Raw genomic sequence first — 14587 nt, forward strand, 5'->3', positions numbered from 1 at the left:
GAACTACTTGCAGTTCTAGACTCATTCACAGACCTAGAACTACTTGCAGTCCAAGACTATTTTACAGACCTAGACTACTTGCAGTCTTAGACTACTTCACAGACCTAGAACTACTTGCAGTCCTACATCGACTTGCAGTCCTAGACTCCTTCACAAACTTAGAACTACTTGCAGTCCTAGACTCCTTCACAGACCTAGAACTACGTGGAGTCCTAGACTACTTTACAGACCTAGAACTACTGGCAGTCCTAGACTCCTTCACAGACCAAGAACTACTTGCAGTCCTAGACTCCTTCACAGACCTAGAACTACTTGCAGTCCTAGACTCTTTTACAGACCTAGAACTACTTGCAGTCCTAGACTCTTTTACAGACCTAGAACTACTTGCAGTCCTAGACTCCTTTACAGACCTAGAACTACTTGCAGTCCTAGACTCCTTCACAGACCAAGAACTACTTGCAGTCCTAGACCCTTTTACAGACCTAGACTACTTGCAGTCCTGCATCGACTTGCAGTCCTAGACTCCTTCACAGACCTAGAACTACTTGCAGTCCTAGACTACTTTACAGACCTAGACTACTTGCAGTCCTACTACTTTACAGACCTAGAACTACTTCACAGACCTAGAACTACTTGCAGTCCTAGACTCCTTTACAGATCTAGACCTACTTGCAGTTCTAGACTCCTTCACAGACCTAGAAATACTTGCAGTCCTAGACTATTTTACAGACCTAGAACTACTTGCAGTCCTAGACTTCTTCACAGACCAAGAACTACTTGCAGTCCTGGACTTCTTCACAGACCTAGAACTACTTGCAGTCCTAGACTCCTTTACAGACCTAGAACTACTTGCAGTCCTAGACTACTTTACAGACCTAGAACTACTTTACAGACCTACATCTACTTGCAGTCCTAGACTACTTTACAGACCTAGAACTACTTTACAATCCTAGACTCCTAGTCTAGGATTAAACTACCAGTCCTATACAGCCATAGAAGTACTATACGGTCTTTGAAGTACTGTTGAGTAGACGTATTCATAGAGGATTCTCCCTTTGGTCTGGACCTGATGCTTTCCCCGATGTTGGCCCCAAAGATCCCCTCCATCCTTCAAGTCATTCCCAGTATCGACCGTAGGCGTGTTGGAATGGAACTTACTTAACGGAGCAGCTTAGAGCGCTTAGACCCGCTGGGTCCCTGACAGGAACGACACGGGCGGTGGGAGTCGTCGTGATCGGAACGGGGACTTGAACACGAGCTGGAGAGTGGGAGGATTTGTAAGACGTGTCTAACAAGTCCCACCGACCTTCTAGGATTCCTCTCAGCTGTGATTATTTACGCAGAGGCTTTCCTCCTTCGCCTCCCGTCCCTCCACAGTCGCTGATCTTCATACGAGATCGGAACGCTCTCGGACAGGAAGTGTCTGGCTATATAGACTACGCCCACAGACTGGAGGTCCAGGACTTTCAGGCGTATTTCAGCGCAAAGAAGCGACTCATGCCAGGACCCTTGGATTTATGGTGAGTCTCCTTCCACTGTAAAACCTTGACATGGCTCGGGGGGTCCGAGAGTTGGGGGGGCGGGTTTGAAGGGGAAGGAAATCTTATTAAAGAGTCGGGGGGAGGATCGGATGGAGCTTCCATGTCTACAAAGTCCTGCAAATATTCCAAATCCACACTAAAACATGAAAAACAATATTAGCTTGTGCTCGCTATGCATCGCCCATGTCGTTACATTTACTCCTACATGTTAGCGTAGCGGCTAACACGAGAAATGCTAACGCAAAATAACGCAATTGATATTTCACTCCGGTGCTGTAGGTGGAGCTAGCATGCCTTACTGAGACCCGACCGGAATTTAAGCTAATAAAAAAAAGCTAATTAGCTTAGTGGCTAAAAACAGGTGCTTACAACAGTACAAAGATGAATCACCACTAGTGGCACTAGGCAGGGGAATGTTTTCAAGCAGTAACAACTCCTTCCTAACTACTGGCCACTATTTTCTCCTACCTATTAGCTTAGTGGCTAACAACAGGTGCTTTCAACAGTCATTCCACAACAAGAATGGCCACTAGTGGCACTAGGCAGGGGAATGTTTTCAAGCAGTAACAACTCCTTCCTAACTCCTTGGCCAATATTCTCTCCTATCTATTAGCTTAGTGGCTAACAACAGGTGCTTACAACAGTCATTCCACAACAAGAATGGCCACTAGTGGCACTAGGCAGGGGAGTGTTTTGAAGCAGTAACAACTCCTTTCTAACTCCCTGGCCACTATTATCTCCTACCAATTAGCTTAGTGGCTAACAACAGGTGCTTACAACAGTACAAAGATGAATAGCCACTAGTGGCACTAGGCAGGGGAATGTTTTGAAGCAGTAACAACTTCTTCCTAACTCCCTGGCCACTATTCTCTCCTACCTATTAGCTTAGTGGCTAACAACAGGTGCTTACAACAGTCATTCCACAACAAGAATGGCCACTAGTGGCACTAGGCAGGGGAACGTTTTCAAGCAGTAACAACTCCTTTCTAACTCCCTGGCCATTATTCTTTCCTACTTATTAGCTTAGTGGCTAACAACAGGTGCTTACAACAGTCATTCCACAACAAGAATGGCCACTAGTGGCACTAGGCAGGGGAATGTTTTCAAGCAGTAACAACTCCTTCCTAACTCCTTGGCCAATATTCTCTCCTATCTATTAGCTTAGTGGCTAACAACAGGTGCTTACAACAGTCATTCCACAACAAGAATGGCCACTAGTGGCACTAGGCAGGGGAGTGTTTTGAAGCAGTAACAACTCCTTTCTAACTCCCTGGCCACTATTATCTCCTACCAATTAGCTTAGTGGCTAACAACAGGTGCTAACAACAGTACAAAGATGAATGGCCACTAGTGGCACTAGGCAGGGGAATGTTTTGAAGCAGTAACAACTCCTTCCTAACTCCCTGGCCACTATTCTATCCTATCTATTAGCATAAAAACGGAGCTGGTAATACCTAGCACGATGTGTAATGCTAGCACTTTAGCATGACGTAGCCACCCCGGCGTCGCCAACGCACAGTACTGAACTGCTGACCTAGCATGTGTGAGCTAAAAATGCGGGCGTCGGCTGACAGGTGAAGCATCTTTTATTTGACGTCGCCGGCCGCTATCAGAAACCGCCGCGGCATTCCACACGGGAGCGCCGAGCAGCCCATCACCGGCATCGCACCCCGCCGCTAAAAATCCCACCGGGTCACGTACAAGTGGCGGCGAGGTGGAGTGTGTGTTAGCGTCGTGTTTTCAGAGGTCAGCCAGCAGACACTTACATTTCTAATGGGGGGGTGGGGGGGGGTCAAACTAGTACATGTCAGTGATTGTGTCACTGCAAGAGCCCCCTTGACTGACGGTTTTTGTTATTGTTGCTATTTTATGTTGAATCCGGGAAAGTAGCGTATTAGCATCCCACTGCAAGATTCACGGTCTTTTGGCTCTTCTCACTGATGTGAGCCCTTCCCCATCTCAGTTATTTTATTTTATTTTATTTTATTTTATTTTATTTTATTTTATTTTATTTTATTTTATTTTATTTTATTTTATTTTATTTTATTTTATTTTATTTTATTTTATTTTAGTTTAGTTTAGTTTAGTTTAGTTTAGTTTATTTTAGTTTATTTTATTTTAGTTTATTTTAGTTTAGTTTTAATAAAAATAAGTTTAGTTTTAATAAAAATAATTAAATATGCGGTAAATAAAATAAATCATGAAATAATAAATACAATAGTAATAACTGTAATAAAAATAACACATTCATACATTTATACATTATTAATTTGATTATACATAATTTTATTTTATTTTATTTTATTTTATTTTATTTTATTTTATTTTATTTTATTTTATTTTATTTTAGTTTAGTTTTAATAAAAATAAGTTTAGTTTTAATAAAAATAATTAAATATGAGGTAAATAAAATGAATAATGAAATATTAAATAGAATATCAATAAATAGTAATAACTGTAATAAAAATAACCAATTCAGACATTTATACATTATTAATTTGATAATATAAATTACATTATATTAAATTACATTGAAATGAATTTTTACTATATATATATATATATATATATAGTATATACAGTATATACCTAAATAAATAATTAAATAAACAAATAAATAAATAAAAAATGAAATTACATGGGGTTATTATTTTTTTATGAATTTTCCTCTAGTATTTGATTTATTTATTTATATTTATCAGTATTTCCTCATAGTGGCGTACTGCATACATAGACAAGCATGACATTTATTACAATTATGAATTGCATCTATAATGAATTAATTAATAAAGAAAATTGTAAAAATGTATTATTATTATTATTATTATAGATATGTCTGATATTTGGGAAATAAATACATAATATATTATAATAAACTTCAAATAATTTATTTTTAATAGATACACATAATATAATGTGTACTGTCTAATATAAATAAATAAATATTTTGCAACTATTGAAAATTTTAAGTATTACATGATATATAATTATTATGTAGATCAATTTAAAAAAATTACCTATTCATTTAATAAATAATAAACTAAATTGTTATATATATCATATATATATGAATATAGATAAAAAAATATATATATAGTAAAAATGTATGCATAACAACAATAAAATATAAAATACATGAAATAATATGTTTAATGTAAAACCTGTTAAAAAATGTAGAATTATTATGTAAATTCACTTAATTTAAGTAATTAAAATAATCATAAAGTAATAATAACACGACTTGGTTTTTTCCTCACAATATCACACGTTCAAATTATGACTTTAATAACAGTTTTTGTGATATATTTTATAATAAATAATACACAATAAAAGAAATACATACGGTAAAAAATATTAAATATTACATATTGATTTTAAAAGCAGTTGAAATAAATAGTATTTCTGTATACGAATGATATGAAATAAAATAATTAAATAATTAAATAATAATAATAATATAAAAATAATAATATATAAAAAATTATAAAAAAAATAATAGGATATATAGTAAAAATGAAATAAATCACACATGAGATAAAATACATGAAATATTTTTCTTGAAGTACATGACGTATAATACTGCTGATTATTATATTTGTACCTTTCTTGGTCTTAGTCAGCATCTGTTTGCCGCGTTCCTGCCCGGAGGGGGGCGGGGCAGGTCCCGCCCACGTGGTCCTTGGGAATAGATCACCACTCCGAAAAGCTAAAACCATTTCCTGAGCAAACAATGGCCTGCTGGGTATTTTGGTCTCCCCTCCAGCCTCTCGCCTGCACTACGCAAATATTCCGCTCATCCGCCGATCCCTCCCCTTCCCGAATGTTGGAAGAGCCGGAGTTGGATTGCTTTTAGCATCCTTCACGTTTGAAAAAAATTGGTGGAAAAAAAAAACTTAAAAAATAAAAAAAAAGTGGCAAAGTGAAATTAAAAAGGTGTTTGAAAAAAGTTAAAAAATAAAATAAATTTAAAAAAATAAATATGTACATAAATAATACATACTACTACATTTTATAGATTTTCAAATGCAATTATAAAAGAATAATAAATAACATGAAATAATTTTTTTTTAAAAGAATGAATAAAATTTTTTGTGCCAAAATATTTTGTTAAAAATCAATAAAATTGAAAAATGAAATCAGTAGCAAACAAGAAAATAAAACATCGTTTTAACATAATCTTAATAAGCATAAATCATTTATTAATAAACAAAATAAAATAATCTAAATTGGCAAACAAATTGTAAAAAAATCAAATAAATATGAATATCTAAAAATGTAAGAAACGTTAAATACTTCATAAAATAATATAAATTCTTAAAATAGGATGGCTGTAAACAAAGAAATAAATACCAAATATTTTTTAAATAATATAAATAATTTCTTTTTTACTGTTTATGATGTCACAAATAAACATTGAAAAAAATGTAAGTTAACATTAAATAAAAAGTTTTGAAATTTGCCCTCAAAAATTCAAAATATTTATATAATTGCATCAAATATAAAAATAAAATTTAAAAAAATAGGAAAAACTTACATTAATTAATAAATGTAAATAAATAATAATAAATGTGACAAACTTGTAGGAAAAATATTTATTAAAATTATGTAAATAAAAACAAACTAAAGTATTATTTTTTAAAATTTAAATAACACTCAATACCTTCCCAAAAATATTTTATTTCTTTTTTACTGTTTATGATGTGCAAATACATAAATAAACATTGAAGAAAATGTAAGTAGATATTAAGTAATATAATAATAATTTAGAAATTTGCCCCTCAAAATTAAAAATATTTATATAATTGCATGAAATGGAAAAAATAAAATAAAGAACAGGAAAAACTTACATTAATAAATAAATGTAATTAAATAATAATAAATGTGACAAACTTGTAGGAAAAATATTTATTAAAATTATGTAAATAAAAACAAAGTAACTAAGTCAACATTTTTTAATTTAAAATAACTGTTACTGTTGATGGTGTGCAAATACACAAATAAACATTGATGAAAATGTAAGTAGATATTAAATAATATAATAATAATTTTAGAAATTTGACCCCCAAAATTCAAAATATTTATATAATTGCATAAAATAGAAAAAAATAAATAAAAAAGTCGGAAAAACTTACATCAATAAATAAACAAGTCCGAGGCTGGGGGGGGCATGCCTTCAGCGTGGGCGGGGTCTGCCACCTCGGTGACCCCGACGTGATCCAACATGGCGGTCGTGGCGGCGAGTGTAAACTTCCTTCACCGTGGAAGGAAAGCAGAATGCTGACAGCGCCGCCTGCTCACGCTGATGCATTAAATTACAAGCTAGCAGGGCCCGGGGGGAAGGGGGGCGGGGCGGCTAATTAAGGTTTTTGTCCTCTTTCAACCCAAAGGAAAATTATATCATCTGCGACTCGTCGGCGGAAGACGGTCAACCGCTTTGGGAGATGTTTGAAGGGTGGCCGCAAGGCCGCCCCCCGTCGCCGGGGCACACATGATGAAATAGTTTCCTTCTGGCTCGCAGCTTCTACAACTGGACCACACGGGTCTCCGCCTCCACCTGCAGCCCCAACTACCAGGTCATCTACCACGACCCCAACGGCCTCCTATTCAGGAGGAAGCGCGACAAAAAGGTCCTGGATGTGGACCCCCGGGTAGGGTGGCTCCTTTATGTACAAATAAAAAAATAAATCTTGTGCTTATAAATTTGGGGGGAAAAAAATCTTGAAAAGTAAAAAAAAATTTTAAAAGTGGCAGAGTGGTAGTAAAAAAAATTGTAATGGTAGTAAAAAAAATTTAAGTTAAAAAATAAAATAAAGATGTACATAAATAATACATACTACATTTACAAATGCAATTATAAAAGAATAATAAATAAAATGAAAGAAAAAAATAAAGAAAAGAATGAATAAAATTTTTTTATTGTACCAAAATATTTTGTTAAAAATCAATAGATGTAATGAATAAAATTGAAAAAATAATCAGTAGCAAATAGTAAATAAAAAAGTAAATAAAATATAATTTTAACATAGTAAGCATAATAACCTTAATAAGCATAACACATGAAATAAATGAACAAAATAAAAAAATCTAAATTTGCAAACAAATTTTACAAAATCAAATAAATATGAATGCCTAAAAATTTGTGAAATGGTAAATACTTTAAACAAATTTTAAAGATTTTTTAAAATTTGTTAATTAAAAAATTAACAAATTAATTTTAATTAAAAAATTCTTAAAATAGGAAAGAATTAAACTAAGAAATAAATACAGATTTTTTTTATAATAAAATAGTTTCTTTTTTACTGTTTACGATGTACAAATACACAAATAAACATCGAAGAAATGCAAGTGATTATTAAATAATAATAATAATAATTTTAAAAAATTGCCCCCAAAATTCAAAATATTTGCAAATATTGCATAAAATAGAAAAAAATAATTAAAAAGTAGGAAAAACTTACATTAATAAATAAATTAAAATAATAATAATAAATGTAACAAATTTGTAGAAAAATATTTAATAAAATTATGTAAATGAAAACAAAGTAACCAAGTAATATTATTATTATTATATTAATTTAATATAACACTTAATATATGCATGAAATGGAAAATTGTGTAAGTAAATACTCAATTAATAGAGAAAAATGAGAGAAATAAATTTTTAATTTAATTTAATTTAATTTAATTTAATTTAATTTAATTTAATTTAATTTAATTTAATTTAATTTAATTTAATTTAATTTAATTTAATTTAATTTAATTGGGAAAAGTAGAGAATAAATACTAAATACATTAAAATACTTAAAAATATATCTAGTCATACTTAATATACATGCTTCATTTAGTTGATGTAGTATTTGCTACTGTACAAAGACATTGTTTTGGGGGGGGGCGGGGGGAAGGAGGTGGGGGGGTGCTATTTTCAAACTGCAGACGGAGCTGCGGGGACGGCGTTTTTGAGGCCAGGCGGCAGCAGCAGCATGGCAGCGCTACGCTAACGCTGCGGTCGAGCACCGCCCCGCCCCAACCCGACCCGACCAGGCCGGCTATTAAAAACTGCAGAGAAAGAAAACACAGTTAGCTCGCTAGCCGCTCCTTTAGCCGCCGTTCTAGAACGAAAACATTCTCAGTGGGGGCGGACCAGCAATCCACATGCTAACAGCTAACCCAATGAACCAAACAGATTAGCCTGAAAGAAGCTAGCTAATATCGATGCCTGCTAGCGTCCGCCCGACACGTTAGGCTAATTGTTCAACGACCCTCCACAGACGCATGCTAACGTCTCCGCTCGGACGCGCGCTCTGATTGGCTCTCTCGTTCCGACACTCTTTGATAACAGCCGGGAAAAGTTATGCTAGGATTAGGCAGGGGAACCATGTGACCTCTCACAGCCAATTAGTGGCCTCAGAATTTTTTTAATTCTTAAAAAGATTTTTTTTTAAATATTTTTTAAATAGTTATGCATTTAATTTAATTTAAATTTAAACCCAGCTGAACTACAGTAAAATAAAATCAAGTGAAACTCAATTAAAATTAAATTTAATTAAATTAAAGAATTATTAAAGAATATATACTTTATATATATTATGCCAGATATACTTTGTATATATTTTTAGATAAAAGAAAATAAAACTCTTAAGATAAAATCAAATAAAAACCTAAACCTGATTTAAATTTATTTAAATCAAACCCTAAACATAAAGTAAGTTAAATTAAATTAAACCCAAACAAAATAAAATGAAATGAAACTAAACTCTTAAATTAAAATAAAACCTAAATTAATTTCAATTAATTTTAAATAAAATGAAATGAAACTGAACTCTTAAATTAAAATAAAATAAAAACTTAAATTCAATTAATTTTAAATTCAATGTAATGAAACTAAAATCATGAAATAAAATAAAATAAAAACTGCTTTAAATTAAATTAAATTAATATAAAATGAAACTATACCCTTCACATAAATGAAAATAAATTAAACCAAAACAAACCAAAATTAAATTAAATTAAATTAAATTAAATTAAATTAAAACTTAACCATTTTTTTATTAAATTAAACATGAAAATAATATATTTATTGAAATGTGATAAAACAAAAAATAAAGCAAAAAATATAGATTTTTTTAAATTGTCATTGTAAATAAAGACAACAAAATTTGAAGCACGCGAGGCATAAAAATGCTATAAAAATCAATGAGTGGAGCAATACCATACATAAGTACAATAAAGGTCAATAAAGGTAAATAAAGGTCAATAAAGGTAAATAAAGGTCAATAAAGGTAGATAAAGGTAAATAAAGGGAAATAAAGGTAGATAAAGGTAAATAAAGGTCAATAAAGGTAGATAAAAGGTAAATAAAGGTCAATAAAGGTAAATAAAGGTCAATAAAGGTCAATAAAGGTCAATAAAAGGTAAATAAAGGTCAATAAAGGTCAATAAAAGGTAAATAAAGGTCAATAAAAGGTAAATAAAGGTCAATAAAGGTCAATAAAAAGTAAATAAAGGTAAATAAAGGTCAATAAAAAGTAAATAAAGGTAAATAAAGGTCAATAAAGGTAGATAAAGGTAAATAAAGGTTAATAAAGGTAAATAAAGGTAAATAAAGGCCAATAAAGGTAAATAAAAGGTAAATAAAGGTCAATAAAAGGTAAATAAAGGTCAATAAAGGTCAATAAAAGGTAAATAAAGGTAAATAAAGATCAATAAAGGTCAATAAAAGGTAAATAAAGGTAAATAAAGGTCAATAAAGGTAAATAAAGGTCAATAAAAGGTAAATAAAAGGTAAATAAAGGTAAATAAAGGTCAATAAAGGTAAATAAAGGTCAATAAAAGGTCAATAAAGGTCAATAAAGGTCAATAAAGGTAAATAAAGAGTCCCAATTTATTGAAGTATGAAGTTATGAAAATAATCTGCTTTTACGTTTGTACGTTAGCTTAGCCAAGCGGCTAACCCCGTGTGTCGGCTTGCAGTCGGGTCCCGGCCCGGACGCCAAGAGGACCGTGGTGCATTCGGGTCTCTACACGCACGTCGTCATCCTGGACCACTACATCAGAAGCGTGTGATCCCACGGGGCGGGCTTTTAATTTGGCGGGGAACAAAGCAAAGGTCCGCCGGGGGAGGCAGACGTATCACGCGTGCCATCTGGGCGGAGGCCGGCATCCACCAGCAGCGTCTTTCAACTTCCAATCTTTGTCTCGCTTCAGCGATTGGGGGCCAAACGAGTCCTGGGCGCCGCCGGATCCGAACCTCCAACCCGTCTCATCTTTTGCCCTCACGCCATGTTTTTTTTGGGGGGGGGGATGTTTGTATAAACAAATTAAAGGCGGAGGAGCTTTTCAACATCGGGGAGGGGCGGACGCTCTGCTTTTATGTCCCCGTCCCCTTTTAAACAGCTTTTCTATGTCTTATTTCCTCTTATTATGTCTACTATATTGGGTAATAAGAGTGTAACGGTGACTATAGGGGTGTTATTTCATGTCTGAGGTCTCTAATGAAGTTTAAAAAAAACATTTAGAAGGTTATGAACAGCTTTTCTATGTCTTATTTCATCTTATTATGTCTACTATATTGGGTAATAGGAGTGTAAAGATGACTATAGGGGTGTTATTTCATATATAGAGGACTCTAATCATGTTAAAAGTGTATTTAAAAGGCTTTTAAACAGCTTTTCTATGTCTTATTTCCTCTTATTTTGTCTACTATATTGGGTAATAAGAGTGTAACGGTGACTATAGGGGTGTTATTTCATGTCTGAGGTCTCTAATGAAGTTTAAAAAAACATTTAGAAGGTTGTAAACAGCTTTTCTATGTCTTATTTTCTCTTATTATGTCTACTATATTGGATAATAAGAGTGTGATGGTGACTATAGGGGTGCTATTTCATATCTAGAGGGCTCTAATCATGTTTTCAAACAACCAACGTTTTGACTCGTTACACTACTTCCTGTGGCTGTCTATGTTATGTCTTATTTATGTCTTACTTGTGCCGTACATGTCTACTATGTTTAGGAATAGTAGTGTAAATGTGACTATAGGGGTGTTATGTCATATCTAGAGGGCTCTAATCATGTTAAAAGTGTATCTAATAGGGTTTCCATGTCTTATATTTCTTATTTGCTGTTTATATGTCTACTATATTGGGTAATAGGAGTGTAAATGTGACTATAGGGGTGTTGTGTCATATATAGAGGACTCTAATCATGTCAAAAGTGTATTTAAAAGGTCATAAACAGGTTTTCCATGTCATATATGTCTTATTTTGTCTTATTATATCCACTGTATTGAGTAATAGGAGTGTAAAGGTGACTATAGGGGTGTTATTTCATATCTAGAGGGCTCTAATCATATTAAAAGTGTATTTAATTGGTTTTCCATGTCATATATTTCTTATTTGCTGTTTTTATGTCTACTATATTGGGTAATAGGAGTGTAAAGATGACTATAGGGGTGTTATTTCATGTCTGGAGTCTCTAATGAAGTTTAAAAAAACATTTAGAAGGTTGTAAACAGCTTTTTTATGTCTTATTTCATCTTATTATGTCTACTATATTGGGTAATAGGAGTGGTAAGGTGACTATAGGGGTGTTATTTCATATCTAGAGGGCTCTAATCATGTTAAAAGTGTATTTAATAGGTTTTCCATGTCATATATTTCATATTTGCTGTTTATATGTCTACTATATTGGGTAATAGGAGTGTGATGGTGACTATAGGGGTGCTATTTCATATCTAGAGTGCTCTAATCATGTTGAAAGTGTATTTAAAAGGCTTTTAAACAGCTTTTCTATGTCTTATTTCCTCTTATTTTGTCTACTATATTGGGTAATAAGAGTGTAACGGTGACTATAGGGGTGTTATTTCATGTCTGAGGTCTCTAATGAAGTTTAAAAAAAACATTTAGAAGGTTATAAACAGGTTTTCTATGTCTTATTTCATCTTATTATGTCTACTATATTGGGTAATAGGAGTGGTAAGGTGACTATAGGGATGTTATTTCATGTCTAGAGGGCTCTAATGATGCTGTTTAGAAGGATGTAAACAGGTTTTTCTCTACTCTAACTTCTAAAAGTTTTGTCATGTTTTGTTAAACATCATCGGCGGCCATCTTGATCCCAGGACATGTGATGTATTTCGTCACAGTTAAGTCGGGGCCCGTTTGAAGAGAAGATGTTTAGTTTGCGTGTCCTTTCATCTTCCCGGCCAAGCGGGTCCCCAAACCAGAACGGACCGGACCGACAGGACGAGGCCTGAGTTTCAGGGACACGTAGACGCTGACAGGTGACGAGTCGGAAAAGTAAAAGTCTCACGTGTGTGGAAATAGTCGTGATTGCTCAATAAAGTCATCCACGTCTTTCTTTTATTGGCCTTTAAAGACGCTCGGCTAAAGAAAGAGCGGCGTTTGGGCTTTTTATGAGTTTGCCACTAACGTGCACGACGGGAGCTCCAGACGCCGTTTAGCCACCGAGTCAAAACACTTTCACTTCATCTGATGCTGCTTCTTCATTCCGTCATTCAGTCCTCATTGACTTAAGTCGTTTAAGTCGTTTATTCCAACTAGCTTATCTTTTTTCACAGAATATTGTCCACTTATTCTCATTACATCATAACCTCATTTTATATTATTTATTGGCTTCTTTTTCACAATATTACCTTCAAAAAAATGACATTTCAACTTTATTTCTCCTCATGAATTTTGTTTTAAAAAACTGTATTAAAAAAAAGTATTATTTTTTCTTTTCTTTTTTTACTTTTATTTCAATGTTTTGCATTGTTTCACTGCAAAGCAAAAAAAACGTTTAACTTATTTTTTATTTTTTATATTAATGTTATATTTTCTAACTTTTATTTAAATTTTTACTTGTACTTTTTTTTAACTGTATTAAAAAATCTTTTTATTTTAAAAAATGTTTTAAATTTCATTTAACTGTATTTAAAAAAGTATACATTTTTCCTTTTTTTTTTTACTTTTATATCAATGTTTTGCATTGTTTCCCTGCAAAGCAAAAAAAAAACGTTTAACTTAATTTTTATTTTTTATATTAAATGTGATTTTTATTTTATATTTTCTAACTTTTATTTAAATTTTTACTTGTACTTTTTTAACTGTATTAAAAATGTTTTTATTTTAAAAATAGTTTTAAATTTTAACTGTATTTTAAAGTATTAATTTTTCTTTTTTTTTACTTTTATTTCAATGTTTTGCATTGTTTCCCTGCAAAGCAAAAAAAAACGTTTAACTTAATTTTAATTTTGTATATTAAATGTGATTGTTATTTGATATTTTCCATATATTTTTTTAACTGTATTAAAAAAATGTTTTTATTTTTAAAAATGTTTTAAAAAACTTTAATTAAAAAACATTTTTAAATTTAAAAATTAAAAACAAAATTACTTTAAAATTAAAATTATATATTTCAATTAAAAATGTTTAATTTTTTTTAATTTGTAAAAAAAAATTGAAAAAAATTTTAATATATATTTTTTTTTACATTTTAAAATAAACAAACAAAATTCAAAATTAAAAGATGTAAAATTGAAAGTCAATCTTGCAAAATGACTGCTGATTTTCAAACGCAGCTCCTTGAGGAACTCCATCTTTATTTTATTTTTTTTGTTTTTTGGGTGGGTGGGAGGGATTTTTAGACGTTTTTTTTTTTTTTTGGAGTGTGGGGGGCTTCTGTAACCCAAGAAGTGTTGTGGAATGAAACACAGTTGTACCACCACACCACCCGCCCCCACCCCACCTCACCCCACCCCACCCCCACGGCTAGATAGAGTCAACCTAGCATGTTAGCATGTTGGAATTATTGCAATCAGATGTTGACGAGCGGAGAAAAAAAGACCCTCACGTCGTTTCCCCTGAAAGAGCGAGTCAGTGGCGGTTTTGGCATGGGTGGGGGGGGTAAGGGGGTCGGGGGTGGGGGGGGCACTGCACAGTACAGCATCCGGATGGTACAGGATGTGTGTACTTAACGCCATTCAGGCCCAATAAATAGGAGGCGAGCCTTTAATGCTGACAATAAGCTGCTTCTTTCACACACACACA

The 14587-nt window shown here is 32.7% G+C and overlaps 1 protein-coding gene across 1 annotated transcript in view; it reads left to right on the top strand.

Moving 5' to 3' along the window:
• cfap299 (cilia and flagella associated protein 299) overlaps nucleotides 1–12792 on the top strand; it is a 70671-nt gene extending 57879 nt beyond the window's left edge. Inside the window, exons 4-6 of the mRNA XM_058070057.1 lie at nucleotides 7060–7189; nucleotides 10746–10822; nucleotides 12682–12792. Of these exons, the coding sequence (XP_057926040.1) occupies nucleotides 7060–7189; nucleotides 10746–10822; nucleotides 12682–12792 (318 nt within the window). The remainder of the gene's footprint in view (nucleotides 1–7059; nucleotides 7190–10745; nucleotides 10823–12681) is intronic.
• Nucleotides 12793–14587: the final 1795 nt, after the last annotated feature.

The sequence above is a fragment of the Doryrhamphus excisus genome, chromosome 4, assembly GCF_030265055.1.
Source record: "Doryrhamphus excisus isolate RoL2022-K1 chromosome 4, RoL_Dexc_1.0, whole genome shotgun sequence".
Classification (NCBI taxonomy): domain Eukaryota; kingdom Metazoa; phylum Chordata; class Actinopteri; order Syngnathiformes; family Syngnathidae; genus Doryrhamphus; species Doryrhamphus excisus.